This window comes from Branchiostoma floridae, chromosome 11 (assembly GCF_000003815.2).
Source record: "Branchiostoma floridae strain S238N-H82 chromosome 11, Bfl_VNyyK, whole genome shotgun sequence".
NCBI lineage: Eukaryota > Metazoa > Chordata > Leptocardii > Amphioxiformes > Branchiostomatidae > Branchiostoma > Branchiostoma floridae.
Genome location: NC_049989.1, coordinates 5,770,058 through 5,785,689, shown reverse-complemented (window position 1 = coordinate 5,785,689; position 15,632 = coordinate 5,770,058). Strand labels below are relative to the sequence as shown.

General features: G+C 46.3%; 2 protein-coding genes across 4 annotated transcripts; one reads left to right on the top strand and one right to left on the bottom strand.

The window, feature by feature from the left end:
- Positions 1–1,186: 1,186 nt before the first annotated feature.
- Positions 1,187–3,969, top strand: LOC118426478 (inward rectifier potassium channel 2-like). The gene has a single exon (XM_035835911.1). The coding sequence runs from the start codon at positions 2,354–2,356 to the stop codon at positions 3,506–3,508; it is 1,155 nt and encodes a 384-aa protein (XP_035691804.1). The 5' UTR covers positions 1,187–2,353; the 3' UTR covers positions 3,509–3,969.
- A 1-nt stretch (position 3,970) lies between these two features.
- Positions 3,971–13,767, bottom strand: LOC118426463 (neurogenic locus notch homolog protein 1-like). 3 transcript variants are annotated; one of them, XM_035835884.1, is made up of 13 exons: positions 13,549–13,767; positions 13,169–13,170; positions 13,053–13,060; positions 12,764–12,937; positions 11,865–12,280; positions 9,193–11,224; positions 8,885–9,093; positions 8,580–8,753; positions 7,944–8,078; positions 7,085–7,190; positions 6,446–6,605; positions 5,203–5,366; positions 3,971–4,776 (listed from the first exon to the last, which is right to left on the bottom strand). In XM_035835884.1, the coding sequence occupies exons 1-13, from the start codon at positions 13,625–13,627 to the stop codon at positions 4,761–4,763; spliced, it is 3,675 nt and encodes a 1,224-aa protein (XP_035691777.1). In that variant the 5' UTR covers positions 13,628–13,767; the 3' UTR covers positions 3,971–4,760. The 3 variants fall into 3 exon arrangements, with proteins under 3 accessions (XP_035691777.1, XP_035691775.1, XP_035691776.1); XM_035835882.1 differs by having other exon boundaries at positions 8,885–11,224; positions 13,549–13,764; XM_035835883.1 differs by lacking the exons at positions 13,053–13,060; positions 13,169–13,170 and having other exon boundaries at positions 8,885–11,224; positions 12,764–12,938; positions 13,549–13,763.
- Between the last annotated feature and the right edge of the window lie 1,865 nt (positions 13,768–15,632).

Sequence of the window (15,632 nt, the reverse complement as noted above, 5' to 3'; positions counted from 1 at the left end):
TATCTCCGCGACCCAACCTTTGCTTGGAGAATAATGTAGGGCAGCAACGAAACATCTCCAGCTCCTCCGGTCTTGGGTAACCCTCATGATGATGATGATGATGAACCCCTTGACACCATCCCAAGTATGGTTTTTGCACTCCTGTTCTTTCGCCACTGTTTGCTCTCATGTGGTCTTTGGTCCAACTTGCTGCCATAGTTATCACACAGTCTATAAAATCTTATGAATTATTAGTTATCACACAGTCTATAGGATCCTAAAATTATCAGTTATCACACGGTCTATAGAATCCTACAATTACCCTTTCAAGGTATGAGCGCGTTCAATCGGTTTATCTTTGCATTCTCAAATTATAAGTGTCCAAGTACATGTATTACAATGATGTCTGTTTTGAAACTTCATCAATATAAGACATCATCTATTAAATGGTCACATGTTGTCACATCACAGAAATAAACAAGCGCGCTTAAAAATATAAGTAGTGTAGACTGTGACTGGTAAGCGAGACAGAGACTGGCATACTGAAAGTCAGAAGACACATGAATAGCAAGGAAGGGAGTAAAACTATCCAGCCATCAGTAACGATATTGGTATATACATAGTTACATATTATTGCACGCACATAGTTGGCACCCATCCACATAGTCTTGTTGTATGTCACCGATACTTCCCATCGTACAAACATTACTGCATACCAACATGATCTTATTAGCCCTCAGACTCGCCTTACAATTTCAAATATGGAAAACAAACACTTGTACCGAAGAAGCATATGGGGAGGAGGGCACGTAAAGATTTAACACTGTAACAGTAACTTCTTATGCTTAAGACGTTCATACTACAGACACCTCATATTATCAACAACACATATGTCTGTTGTCCTGTTATCATTGTGCACGATTTCCGCTTTCTTGTTCGTAACTCCGAATGTATCCGTTCGTATCACCTTCGTATCACCCAGGTCACGTCTATATATATATTACCGAACATGATATGGATGATACGTATAAGCTTGTTCTGACATTCAATCTTGAGTGCAAAGAACGTTTAGTCAATAAAATGTCAAAATACTCATAAAAGAATCCAGAGTATCCCTAACCTGATATATCTAACCTTGTCTAGCTTTTAGCCTCTACCGTAAGGTAGTAAACTAATAGAGCTGAGCTTGGCTATCTGTGTTTTCTTTCCGAACCTGACCTGGCTTGTATCTTGAGTGGACTACGTGCTACAATGCAATGCATCGTGCAGAAAAGTTGACACCCAGATAGTTCGGATTCTATGAGTGTGTAGTTCTGGTCAGTAATGCTGGCACCACCATCTAAAAAGGAAACAAATTTAGCGAAGATGTCATTGGATGCGTCATTAACACTATTATGACAATTTCGTGCGGACCTCGCCAACTACATGTTAAATGCGTGCTATGTCAACGTTTGCTTCAACTGTAGCAACATGTCAGTAAAGCTTTATGTGAAGTAGGAATGATAATATCATCAAAATATTGTGCATTGGTTGACAGGTTTTCCTCATCTAGTATTGTCTGTTAAATTTATGACGACCACAATATTTTCTAGTTTAACGCATCCTTAATGTAGTAAATCGCAAGGAATCGGCGCATTAGAAAACTTTCCAAGCTAAATAAACAATTTACCCCGTTAAACTGCCCCTATCTTTATTGCTCTACAGAAAGGGGCAGGGTTTTGTAGCTAGTTTGTCCAGCGTAGCACAGATCTGTCATAATGTAAACTATATATGGAAGTCGATATGTCAACTAAATTAATGTCAGCAACTGAGTTAGCTTGATGCGCAATTACGAATTAATCAAATCACTTAATATTTTATTGCTCTCTCTATATCTAGATCTAGTACTAGACGAGGGATGTATTATTTGGACACATTTAGTTATTCGTGAATTGCCATGGAGGACCAAAGCATACTGGCTATACGGAATGCCAGTTTTCCAGATTTGAAACCTGACAGTCGCAGCCTGTCATGGCGGCCACGTTCCTGCCATATCTGCGTGCGGGACGACCCTATCTCTGGGAGGATGTTGACGGCATTCCTCTCACGGCCAGAGTCAGCGGGTGGCGGCTGGGCACACTGTTATCAGCACACAGGCGTCCTGTTTGGAGCTACCGAAAATAGGACGAACTGTGTGATGGTGGACCTTTCCCTCTCCTTTTGGTTCTCCCGTTTTCAGCATGAATGGACGATGGTTTATGGTCAGAGCTTGAGACAGTGACTGGCGTGACAGCCGGGAACACCGGATTGAGAAAAAAAGGTCAGTCCTGTATGGTTTGCTGTCAGTGGGGGAAATTTTGCAAGAAAGTTTGCCACAAGAGGACTGCTCGTCGACATGTTGTCGGACAGAGGTTTGGTCAGCGACTTCCTGTACAGATCCCCTCTCGCGGCCCTCCGCCGGCTCCCGTCGGCCAAGAAGAAGGAACGTCGGCGCTTCGTCGAGAAGGACGGCGGCTGTAATGTTGTCAACAGCAACATCGGGGAGCCTGGGAGGTACCTCGACGACATCTTCACCACCGTGGTCGACCTTGGATGGCGGGAAGTCCTGCTGATCTTCAGCTGCATGTTCGTGCTGAACTGGTTCGTGTTTGGTTTCCTGTACTGGATAACGGCCTTCGCACACGGAGACGTAACGTACGGGTCGACGACAACCAACGGCAACTTGTGCTTCACTTATGTCGACTCTTTCACCACGGCATTCCTCTTCTCTGTGGAGACTCAGGTGACTATCGGGTACGGCTCCCGGGCCGTGGGGGACTCCTGCCCTGCAGGTATGTTTGTGTTCATCCTACACAATGTGTTAGGGCTCATCACCTCGACCTGGCTACTCGGCATGGTGTTTGTCAAAATAGCACAGGGCGGCCGGAGGGCAGAGACTCTACTATTCAGCAAGAATGCGGTGATCTGCCTCAGGAAGGAGAAGCCGTGCCTGATGTTAAGAGTGGGGAATTTGCGGCACAGCCACATCTTCGAAGCCCGGGTCCGGGCGTTGCTGCTCAAGCCTAGACTGACTACAGAAGGGGAGGAGGTCGTGGTAGACCAGACTGAGATTAACGTCGTTCATAGCGGCACAGACAGGCTGTTCGTGGTGGCACCTGTCACGATCTATCACGAAATAGACCATAAAAGCCCCCTCTATGACCTCTCACCCGAGGAACTGGCCAAGTCGGAGCTGGAGCTGGTGGTGATGTTTATCGGGATAGTGGAGAGCACGGCGCGGCTCACATACTTCATGAGCTCGTACACGACGGACGAGATTCTGTGGGGACACCGCTTCATGGAGTGCGTGTCGGCCAAGCCAGGCAGCTACACGGTGGACTACACACACTTCCATGACACATTCCCCACCCCCACCCCGGCCTGCAGCGCACGGGAGTATGAGGAGAAACTGGACGAGCAGGGACAGAGACGGGTGGTCAGGTTCGAGGATGAGATCGTCCGGTCAAGAAACGCCCTGCCTCAGGCTGCAGGAACCGGACATGCGTCATGACACTCATCATGGAACTGTTGAACAACAAATCAACCGAATATTGGTGCTAATGTAACTAATTTCTTTTAGAAACATGATTGGCACTCAAAAGAAGGGCGTTATTATTGAATGACAATTGCCAATGTGTATCGTGTCCAGACCACTGCTGCAGCAGAACACAGTGGGCTGGTACTGCTGCAAACTTAACTTTCACATTGACAGAACGGATTGAAAGTCTAAACATGCGTAAAGAAATGTGCAACAGATTGCCGGTGTGATGCACTGCAACAATGTTCAAGATGTGCTAAATTTCACATTGGACGCTGGTGTACCAGTAACAGTTAACCTGCATCAAGGACAATGATCTTTGATATTGATACACCCCAGAAGTAGACATAAAGACGCTGCTATTCTGCTGAAATGTTTGCCATATCATAGCTGATATATAGCTTCAGTTGGTGAATAAAAACGTACATGGGAAGGTTTGATTCATGTCTTTAATTGTGTCCAGGCATCGTAAGCACATATCAATTGTATAAACTTCAGGGATCAGACATTTGAGGACAAAGTTCAAACCCCTCACACATGAGAGGCACACTTGTCGGATATATCAGGTAGCCAGTAATTGTTACGTACGTTTTATATACTCGCTGGATAACTGCAGATTAGTACATAAACATACTGCTGTATTCCGAATTTCACCAAAGACACCAAAAAGGGTCTTATTGCATCAGGCTTCTTTTGAAGTGTATAGATATACATGTAGCTATCACGAGGTATGTTCTAACTTGGATTATTAAATGATAAATAGGTGTTTGGAATGATATGGAATAAGAAGCGATGTCAAACTACCCAAAACTTTGCTGTTTGAAACTACCTACTAAGTACTAGTGTCTATAACCTTAATGTTAATCATAATCTGAATCATTTATCACAAATTTGGTTTTACTTATAGTGAACTTCAAGAAGTGAAGCTGGCACTGCATTGGATGAAAACTTGAAGACAAACAATGATAAATTGTGAAAATAAAAGTATAGTGATTACATCGAAAAAATGTTTGGTCTTTAATACCTAGACTTTAATACTTAGTTTAACACATGCAACCAAATAAGTAACGTTGCTATTATCTTTTCCAAGTTATTGATAGCACCTTAAATCATAGTTATATGAGCAAAAGAGACAGCGGACAAGAGCTGCACGGTTGTGGATCTGCTTCTAACCTTCTTGTTGACCAGACGCGAAGTGGAACTGTTCCAGTCATCTCCCTCGGCTTCACCCTTGGATTATACTGCAAAGTGACGATATAAACATGATGTAATCAGGTTCATATTCACTAGAAATTTACTTCCGTATTAGGAATCACATTGTCGGCGAAAAGAACGGCATATGATATATACATAGTTATGTCTATTGGACAAGTTTGGCCACCCTTCAACTTCACGTCCTAAAGACTTAATACAAGATTTTCCAGTTGCATGCATAACGTTACTGTGTTAATGCTAACCGTTGGGATTCGAACCCCCTACCTCTAGATCAAGCGTCGATAGACCAGTTGACAAGTCTGGCTACCCTTTCAACTTCCTGTTCTAAAGACTTAAAAGCTTTTCCAGTTGCATGCATACTGGTTTAAAGATAACAGTCGGCATTTAAACCCCCACCTCCAGATGAAGCGTCACTGGACCAGTGAAAAGAATAAATATAGAAGCTGACGTACGTTTTCCTTGCGGTGATTTGTTTTCTCCTGGTCATTCTGACGTCCTTCGGACGGAACACGCAGCGGAGGGACTGGATGTACCCATTGTCCTCGACACCGGAAGTCCAGCCGTCCTCGAACCACTGGACACGGATGTCCTTGGTCTGCTCACACCCGTACTTCGCCTGGAAATGACACAAAAGATATAGAAGAAATTTATTGCACGACAATTGTACATGATACAATGTTTGGCAGCAACTATTACACAAAGTACAAAAGAGGGGTATAGGATAATGCTTAACAGCCTAGTTAACATAACAATAAGGGCTAACATAATTCTTTGATATAGTATTGCAATGGAGTAGGCTAATAATTAATAGCAGAGCAGTCCTTGATATATTTGCCTATTTTTTTGCATTATGGGAATTCTGACATCTAAAGATATATACAAATCTGCTTGTAGCATCGAGTCTCTTGAAATCTGTTCATTTGAGAAATGTGAATGATTCATTACGTAAACTAGCGTATCTGGAACATTCCATTATGAAGTGAAGTTCATCTTCAATATGCTTTGGGCAGAATGGACAGAACCTTTGGTCAGGGGCTATATTGTAGTATCTGCCTATTTCAATATTCAACTTATGGCTACTGATTCTAAACTGAGTTATTGCTTTGCGAATTTCAGTTATTTATGCGGTCAGTTAGTACTGACATTTTTGTGGTAACCTTGTCTGATGTTTATGAAGCGTTAATCACTATCTGGCTTCCTCTATATTTAGTTTCCTGACTACCTACTAGTAGTTTCATCAATATCTAGTTTTATCACTATCTAGCTCCGTTCGTAGCTAGCCTGACTAAAATCCCGCTCCTAGCGGCCGGTCCAACTATTCATTACCCTCGAGGTTGTGTGAACACAGTCAGTGCCTGGTGGCTGTGAATAATTACTCTCCGACGACAGAGTATTGTATTTATCCGATGTGATGAGTGTTCGCATCTGTATCTTTATGTTCCCTTTGCCGCATTCGTATGTAGTTTGGCATGCACGAAATTGAGCGATGATGCACGTTGTTTGTTTTTCACGGTAGCTGCTTTTATAATTGATATAATAATTTCAGAAATCGCCCCTACGTCCTCCGGCATATTGGTCCAGGTCTGCGTTATTTCCGCGATTTTGTTAGGAACTTTTGTATATTTCTCTTTTATAATCTATAATATTGGCCCAAAGGACAGCATTCATTGATTGACAAGCAAAGACATAACACACCAGAACCATCTGGAATATCAGGTTGTCGTCTTCAAACAGTGTCTTGCAGAAACTCTGAACATCAGTCTTCTGGTCGAAGTTCCTCTGTTTGGGCTTAGCTATACGCCCGGTCCAGTCACGGCTGCACGTCACTCCATTTGCTAACCGTTTCCCACCGGCCCTGGGTAACGAATAGATACATTTCGATTGATTGATTATATAGGTAACCACTTGCACAGTTGTCCTCATACTGCCGACCCCTATTTAGTACTTGTACACAGGAGAACAGTTTTTTTTTAATGTTCACGCTGAAGGGCGGTTATACCGGCTACGTAGATACAGATACAGATACAGATACAGATACAGATAGAGATACAGATACAGATACAGATACAGATACAGAAGACATATATATTACGTGCAAACACAGCCGACTTTATGGGCCAATGCTTAACGTTTGGGACCGCATTGGTCGCAGCAACACCAAGCTGTTATGTGGATGGAATAGAGCCGGCCATTATTGCCCTGAGGAAGGTGACAGACTGTCACTGCACCGCCGGTTGTGATTGCACATAAACATGTAACGTTATACTGGTTGTGGATAACTTTGAAAACTTCCTAATACTTAAATCATGCTTAAAGTGGGGAGGAACAACTTACATGACATCCACACACTCGTACACTTGAAGATTGGCAGCCTTGTAGCTCCGAGTACTGCTGCACGATATCTCCTTACCCTCTAGCTCCTGTAGGCTCTTGAACCCGGCTACAACAGGTAAACGGATCACATCAAGACCTACTACATACGCAATATTGGCATTTTTAACGACGGGTATTTGTAATTGGGGCATTATACTGTATCAGACGGGCCACAATATGGTGGTCCATGCTTTCTATTCCGTATGCGCAGCAAAATATATGAATGCATTGCAGGTAATATGTTAAAAAAGGAAAGCCCCTAATTTGTAATCGATTCTCCTGTCAATTTGCATAACAATGTCCTGACGTGTTTTGTTTGGGCCTCATTGACCTTCACCTTTGACATATTACCCACAATGCACGTCGATACACATGCGCAGTTGGAACCATGAACCTGTTCATGAGGATATCGATGACTAAGTCCCTTATTGAAAATTTATTAATTTTTCTATCTGGATTATAGAAAATGACGTTACGACTTCCTAGGAGTAACAGTATTTGTTCTCCTACATTAGGTTTCATATCAGTTATCAGCATGTCTAAATAAAACTGCCCTAGAAGATTTTGCTTCCTGGCGCACGGCTACACGGCTCCAAGTGCGCATGTGCAGCGACAAGAATTACAATTATGTCAAAGTTGAAGGCACCTGAGACATAAACGAAACACGTCTTAGACCATTAAGAGCTGTTGCAAGTCAGTTGTTACCCAGAATTCCGCTGCGAATGCGTACTCGGGACCGTAAACGTGCTTGTTTCAGCCCATTTCACCGCTGCTTAACTAGCTAATCTTAAAATTGTCACTTTTGAGAAGAGACACTTACATGGCTGGTCACACCTCTCTCCCATCCATCCCGGCAGACAGCGGCACGTGCCATCAAACCCACATTCACCATTGATACATGTCGCCTGGCTGCACCTTGTGGGCCTCTCCTCCTGACAGAAGCTGCCTGTCCACTCTAGAAAAAGAGATTTTTTTTTCTATCATTCATTTTCCATATACACAAAAATGTACAGGCAAGCCGATAAATGTTTGAGATTAGTATTATGTACGGCTTCTGGTAACTCGTTGACTGCATTGTGTATTTGTAGCTATAGACATCGTCATTACCTCAATGAAAAATGGAGGTATTGTTTTTGGCACGTCTACCTGTCTGTCTGTTTGTTTGTCTGTGTTTCCGTTTTTTGTGGTCAGCGTAACTTCAGAACCTCTGGAGGGAGTGTGATGAAGTTAAGTACATGCGTGTGTGGGTAGTTGTTGGAAAGCCGAAGGTCTAGGTCGAGTTCGGGCCCCTGGTGCCTGACCCTGTTGTAGATGATTTCGTTATTGTTGCTTTATCATGATAACGTTAACCGTCTGTTGTCCTTAGTGCTTTGTCAAGTTATCGTCTTTATCTACAACTGTAATTTTGTCGCTTTAGTCGTCATCATTATAGCCTATACAGAGAAAACTTGCTGACCTGTTGTGCAAACACAGTTTCCATCCGCTCCGCAGGTGCCGCCATGTTGGCAGCGGCAGCGGTCGCAGTTCGTGCCCGCCCAGATCGCCGGACACAGACATCGACCTGCTTCGTCACAGCTGCCTCCGTTCTGACACGCGCATGCGCGGTTCTCACACCTAGCTCCTGTGAAACCTGAAAGAAGGGTCGACATTTCAGTTATCGAACATATGCAAATGTGCAAAATATACATCCTACACAACATTGAAGTAAAACTAGAAGTCATTTCAGGTTTATTCACTGTAAAAAGAAGTTTCAAAATTTACCTTCGGGACACCGACAACGTCCGTCCGGTCCACATTCTCCGCCGTTGACACAGTCACAGGTGAGTCTACTTTCACACTGCGGTCCTGTGAAGCCGGGTGGGCAGCGGCATTGACCATCTGGTCCGCACTCGCCACCGTTGTAGCAGACACACCCTCGCGGTGCCACAGTCTCACACTGCGTTCCTGTATACCCGGGGGGACAGCGACACCTTCCGTCTGGTCCGCACTCGCCACCGTTGTAGCAGACACATGGTTGAGTGACAGGCGTTTCGCATTGTGGTCCTGTGAACTGAGGTGGACAGCGACACCTTCCGTCTGGTCCGCACTCGCCACCGTTGTAGCAGACACATGGTTGGGTGACAGGCGTTTCGCATCGTGGTCCTGTGAACTGAGGTGGACAGCGACACCTTCCGTCTGGTCCGCACTCGCCACCGTTGTAGCAGACACATGGTTGAGTGACAGGCGTTTCGCATTGTGGTCCTGTGAACTGAGGTGGACAACGACACTTTCCGTCTGGTCCGCACTCGCCACCGTTGTAGCAGACACATGGTTGAGTGACAGGCGTTTCGCATTGTGGTCCTGTGAACTGAGGTGGACAGCGACACCTTCCGTCTGGTCCGCACTCGCCACCGTTGTAGCAGACACATGGTTGAGTGACAGGCGTTTCGCATTGTGGTCCTGTGAACTGAGGTGGACAGCGACACCTTCCATCTGGGCCGCACTCGCCACCGTTGTAGCACACGCACGGTGGAGGTAGAACAATCTCGCACTGAGAGCCTCCAAATCCGTCTCTGCAGCGACATCTTCCGTCGGGTCCACACTCGCCACCGTTGTAACAGACGCATGGTGGCGTGGTGGCTGTTTCACATCGAGTGCCTGTGAAGCCTGGTCTACAACGACACCTTCCGTCCGGCCCGCACTCCCCGCCGTTGTAGCAGACACACACTCGCGGCGCCACAGTCTCACACTGCGTTCCTGTATACCCGGGGGGACAGCGACACCTTCCGTCTGGTCCGCACTCACCACCGTTGTAGCAGACACAGGCAGGTGGAACAGTTATGAAAGTCTCACAGCGAGTTCCTGCAAATCCAGGTCTACAGCGACACCGACCATCCGGCCCGCATTCACCACCGTTGTAACAAACGCATGGTTGCGAAGTAGACGTCTCGCACTGATTTCCTACATAGCCTGGTCTACATCTGCATCTTCCGTCGGGACCACATTCGCCACCGTTGTAGCACACGCACTGTACAACGAGCACTTGACACTGCTCACCGCTGTAACCAGGTCTGCAGCGACACCTTCCGTCTGGACCACACTCTCCTCCGTTGAAGCACACGCAACCTGTCATCGGTGTGTCACAGAACTCTCCGGTGTAGTCAGGCCTGCACCGACAGACACCATCGGGCCCGGGTTCTCCGTGCACGCACTGCCGGACGATCGGAGTGTCGCACAGAGCGCCCGTGTACCCCGGCTGGCAACGGCAGACGCCGTCTGCACCACACTCTCCGTGGACGCAGGAACAGAGTCTGGTGTTACACCTGGACCCTCCCCAGCCCCCCTGGCACGTGCAGGTCCCGTCTGAAGCACACTCGCCATTGACGCAGTCACAGCCTTCTCGTATTTCACAATTGACTCCTGAAAATCCATCCACGCATGCGCATATGCCCGTGACGTGGTCGCATGTACCGCCATTTTGACATGTGCATTCTCGGTCACAGTTCTGCCCGAAGAATCCCGCGGGACACTTCGACTGGCACCTCTCCCCCGTCCACCCGGGCAGACACTGACACCTATCGTTCACACACTGGCCGCCGTTCTCACAAGAGCACGGCGCTCGTTCGCAATAGTCGCCCTCGTACCCTGCTAGGCACGTGCAGGCTCCGGTGATGTGGTCACAGGCGCCGCTATTTTGACACACGCACTCCTTGTCACACCTGGTGCCATAGTAGCCTATCGGGCAGGGTTCGCTGCAGGAGGCCCCGACCCAGCCTGCCGTGCACATGCACACGCCGTTGAACCGGTCACAGATGCCGCCGTTGTAGCAGGTGCACTGGTTGATGCAGTTCGCACCGTAGAAGTTCTGCCGGCAGGGGTCGTCGCAGCGGGCCCCCGTCCACCCATCGGTGCACGCGCAGCCGGTTTCCCTGTTGCAGACGGCGCCGTTCTGACAGTCGCAAGTGAACCGGCAGTCATCGCCCCAGGTGTTTGCTGGGCACTGCGTCCCACAGTCGGTTCCCGTGAAGCCCGGGACGCACGTACACACGCCCGTGACGTGGGAGCACGTGCCGCCATTCAGACACGCTCCGCACACCTGCCCACAGTTCACTCCCCACGTACCTAAGGTGCGAAAAAGTCAACATAGGCCTCCTCTTAATCAACATTTTAGCTAACTACTAGTGCAGTGCATCAAACAGTTTTACCGACCCGAAAATAGTTTCATCAGGTTGGTAGGATATAGGAGTTCTTTTTACACAGCCAGTAACGTCTACTGTAAATGCAGAAATGTTCGCGGTGGATTTATGTTCGCGGTTATTTTTCCAGGGCATTAAGATACTACAGTGCATGGTGCTACCGCGAAATTAAAACCACCGCGAAAAGTCCTTTTCCCCGCTACCGCGAAATTAAATCCCCGCGAACTTAAATGCATTTACAGTATTACCTGCTTACGCTTTGATTGTGTAAAAAGAAAACTTATTGTGTAAAAAGAAAACTCCAATAAGTTTTGTAGACCTTCCAGATTGACTGTGAGGGAGAAGTACCAGCTGTCATTTTGGCCATTTTGCTTATTCGTTGGAATGAAATGTTGCTATCTTCCTTAAAACGGGTTATCTTACAGGACTGTGTCAAATTGCGCCAGGATCCGGAGTTCTTACAGTGGGCGCAAACCGGCGAGCAGTCCTTATATCGACGTTTGAGGTTATGGACAGATATGGACAGTCATTGTTAAGTCAAAATTGTGAAATCAATATTGAAATACCTGCTGTACACTGGTTCTCACAGTTGGTGCCTGTATACCCGGCCGGACAGGTGCAGGTCCCGTCAGTGGGGGCACACAGTCCGCCGTTCTGACACAGGCACGTCTCCTTGCAGTTCTGGCCCCAGGTACCGGTACCGTCACACGGCTGGTCGCAGTTCGCGCCTCCAAAGCCGGCCGGGCACAGGCACACGCCTGTCACGGAGTCACACACGGCCGAGGGGTGACAGACTGGGCATTCCTGGTCGCAGTTCTTGCCGAAGAAGCCGGTGGGACACGGGGTCTCGCAGTTGGTGCCCGTAAAGCCGGCGGGACAGTCGCAGGCCCCGGTCTCCGGGTTACAGACGCCGTTATTAATGCAAGTACATCTCGACCGACAGTTGGCACCGAAGAAATTGGCCGGACAACGCATGTTACAACTGAAAGTTGAGAAAGCAAGCTTGTTAAACGGACTTGATTAGGTACTTGCAAGGCGACCAGTTAAACCTACGTCACATTTCCAAAGCGGAACCCGACCGGGCAGCTTTCGAGATCGAAAATTATGATACAAAAGTACAGAAGACGTAAAGAGAAAAGTCGTTCTATTTTTCGTTTCCGCAAGCAGCCCGGCCGGGCCCCGGTTGGAAAATGCGACGTTAGCCTAAAGCTAGGGGCACGTTTCCAAAGCGGCGCCCGGCTGTGTAGTTTGTGGGAACAAAAGTATGATATAAAAGAAAACAAAACGCCCAAAACATGAAATAATTAGACATTAGCATAGTTTGTAATTGTTTCTTGACGTACACGTTTATCTTTCGTTCCCGCAAACAGCCCGACCGGGTCCCGGTTTGAAAATGTGACCCAAGCATAATAACGGAAAGGTGAGTATGTACTGTAGTTGATAAACATTGAGCTGTATTACTTACTCCATCCCGATCCATCCCGCGTCACAGGCAGTACAGGACCCTAGAATTGCGTCACAGCTCGCCGCGTTCACGCATGCGCACGCCTGTGCACACGCCGGGCCATAGAAGCCCGCTGCGCATGCGCAAATGTCGCCCGCCCCGCACACCCCGCCGTTGGCACAGGGTGGCACACAGGCTGGAAAAGGACATGTCTTTTACTTAGGAGATACTGAATACATTTTTAAAAGGGGCTTAAATGTAGGGGGCCTACATGCCCTCTCCTTAAGTCCCTGTTACACACAAACTATGATTTGGAGTCTTAGACTTAAGTTTACAAGTATTCTGGTATCCAGTCGTATTTTAGCTCCCGAGTCTCTAATGTCCTCTCCGCAAATATTTAAAGAAGAGACTCGGGGGCTATAATACGGCTGGATACCAGGCTAGTTTACAAGGGGGCTGCTGCAGGTTTTTCCAGTTGAAGAACGATAACTTTCTACATATGCAAAAAGAATCCACACAAAATCATCTTTTGATACGTTTTCTTGAAATAACTTTCGACAACAGTTTCCTCCTCAGCTTTGAGTACTGTATGCATATACATATACATTGTATGTCTCACCCAGAAAATGATGTAGTTACACATACCACACAGAAACACACATACTTCATGAAAAATATCTAATGTAGTTGAGGTCAAAACTCTTGTTCTCTGCCAAAAATGATAAGGAACCTGCCAACTAAAAACCTGGGGTCCGCAAGCTACATGACTAGTTAAACAGTAATACAGTAATAAAATAAATCCTTACTTTGTCCATCCACTTGAGTCGTCCATATCCCGAGACCAATAACGAGGCAAGAAAAAATGTACAAGTTCCTCTCCTTCATGTCTTCATGGACGATCTTACGACTCTTCCTTCAAGAAACGGCACCTCCTGTCCTTCCGGTTAGACCTGTGAGAACTAAAGGGGCGGTGTCCAGAAGACCGGCCCTATTTGAGTATCCAGGCCGGCATGTTTAGTCCTGTACAGCGCCGGGAGGAGGCAACATTTTGCCTTCCCAGAGATTGCCGTGGCGTCGGCCTTCGAAGAGGCATGCGTAGTATGTAAACAATAGAACCGTTTGCGTACAAAAGTACTGTTATCATAGGAAGGGCGCGTACGAACTTTTGCCGACATACGTAATTAGGCTAATGAAACATGATCACAACGTCTATGAAAAATGAAAATGAAATCTGTCCTTTTCTCGCCTTTGTCATTTCACGACATTGCATCTGGCACAACATGATTGCGATTGCGTATTATTTCAAAGATTTCATTTTGCCACTCACTTAACATCCAACTTTCACGATTTTGTATCGTTTTGCCAAACAAAGAGCATGGCTACATAATGACTAGTATTTGTATAGTCGTCTTGCATGGCATGGCGAAACCGATTCTGCTGTTGTAAATGATAATGATAGGTGTAGAAATGGTAATGTTGTGGACAGAAACTGATCTAACTTCTGTTTCGTACCTCTGTCTTCCCTTTCTGGCGTTCCTTGAGGTGATAAGAAGGCGACCTTACCGGATATGCGGAAGATAAGACTTCCGGTGCGGGAAGGCGGTGTTTTCCCACAGGCGTGTTCTTCTGTCGTCATCCACAGGTTGTTATGACACGTCAGCGGAGGCAGGGGCACTGGGAGGTCCGGGAGGGAAGGTCAAGTTCGAAATCACGCGTCCATCATCATATAGCTAATGTCTACAACACTTTCTTTGGGGGACTAGAGATCATAGGAATTGGGAAATTTTGCCACATGTAATGTCTTACATATTATAATCGTTCTTGATTTTGAATAGTCGTATTTTCGAAATCAATGTCAAATGAGCTTACAAACCCGTTTGCGAGCCTTTCTCATTCCCGAAAAAGACTGCCAATTTTCTGCCAAATTTTTGCCGGGAGCAGGTTAGACTCTAATGGGGTTTATAGTCCAGACTCCTGAAAATGTCAGAATATAATAGACATCTGGCATAGAGACAGTGAATTATTTCCCAAACCGGTCTAGATGTCCTTACATACGTTCAGAATGATCTTTGAGTCATCTAGAAGTACAATTTGGCATAGATTGTTGGTCACCGCATTGTATACATAAAGTATAGGTGGCGCTTCGACGGGTGGACATATGATGTTACATGGACCTAGCTCGGCGCCTAAAGATCGGTCCTTTTTATTTCAACTATTGTATTAAAGACCTTTCTATGTGTTTGTAAATATATCTAGACCTATTGGTGAAAGATATTAGCCGAATTGCGTGCATATTTTTACACTTAAGACGTCGGCAGTATATACCCCCATTAGAGCCTAACCTGCAGTACAGCTCTTGACCGCGACAAGAAACAGGCAAAGACTACCGTCAGATTTACAGATTTCGGACTTTTCGGGAATGGGGAAATCGTTAAAGGCTCGCAAAGGGGTTTGCATTGTTAAGCATATTTGAACTTGTTTTCGAAAATGTGACCATTTCAAATGAAAGAAAGTCGACGTCGCCGGCATGGGACACACTTTGATGCGCACACTAGACGCACCGTTGCAGAGCTTTCTCATCCTATAGCCGTCCTACACATTAGCCCGTAAAAACAATCAAGGGGTAGTCCTGCAAAAATAGCCATGGCTAACCTCCGACCTACCAACCGTTATTCATCAATGGAGACTTTTCTTCTAAATAGTGATAACGGGAGGTGCCCCAACACGGTACGCTTTTTCTTGCGCTCAAACTCATGGCGCTCCATCGCTAGTTGCCTGAGAGTGGTCAAATTTTGATGACTGAATTTTTTACTCATAGATTTGAACAACATACTTGAATAAGAAATGCATTCATGTGGTTCATGAACCTTTCGCGCTGCGTGTTACAAGC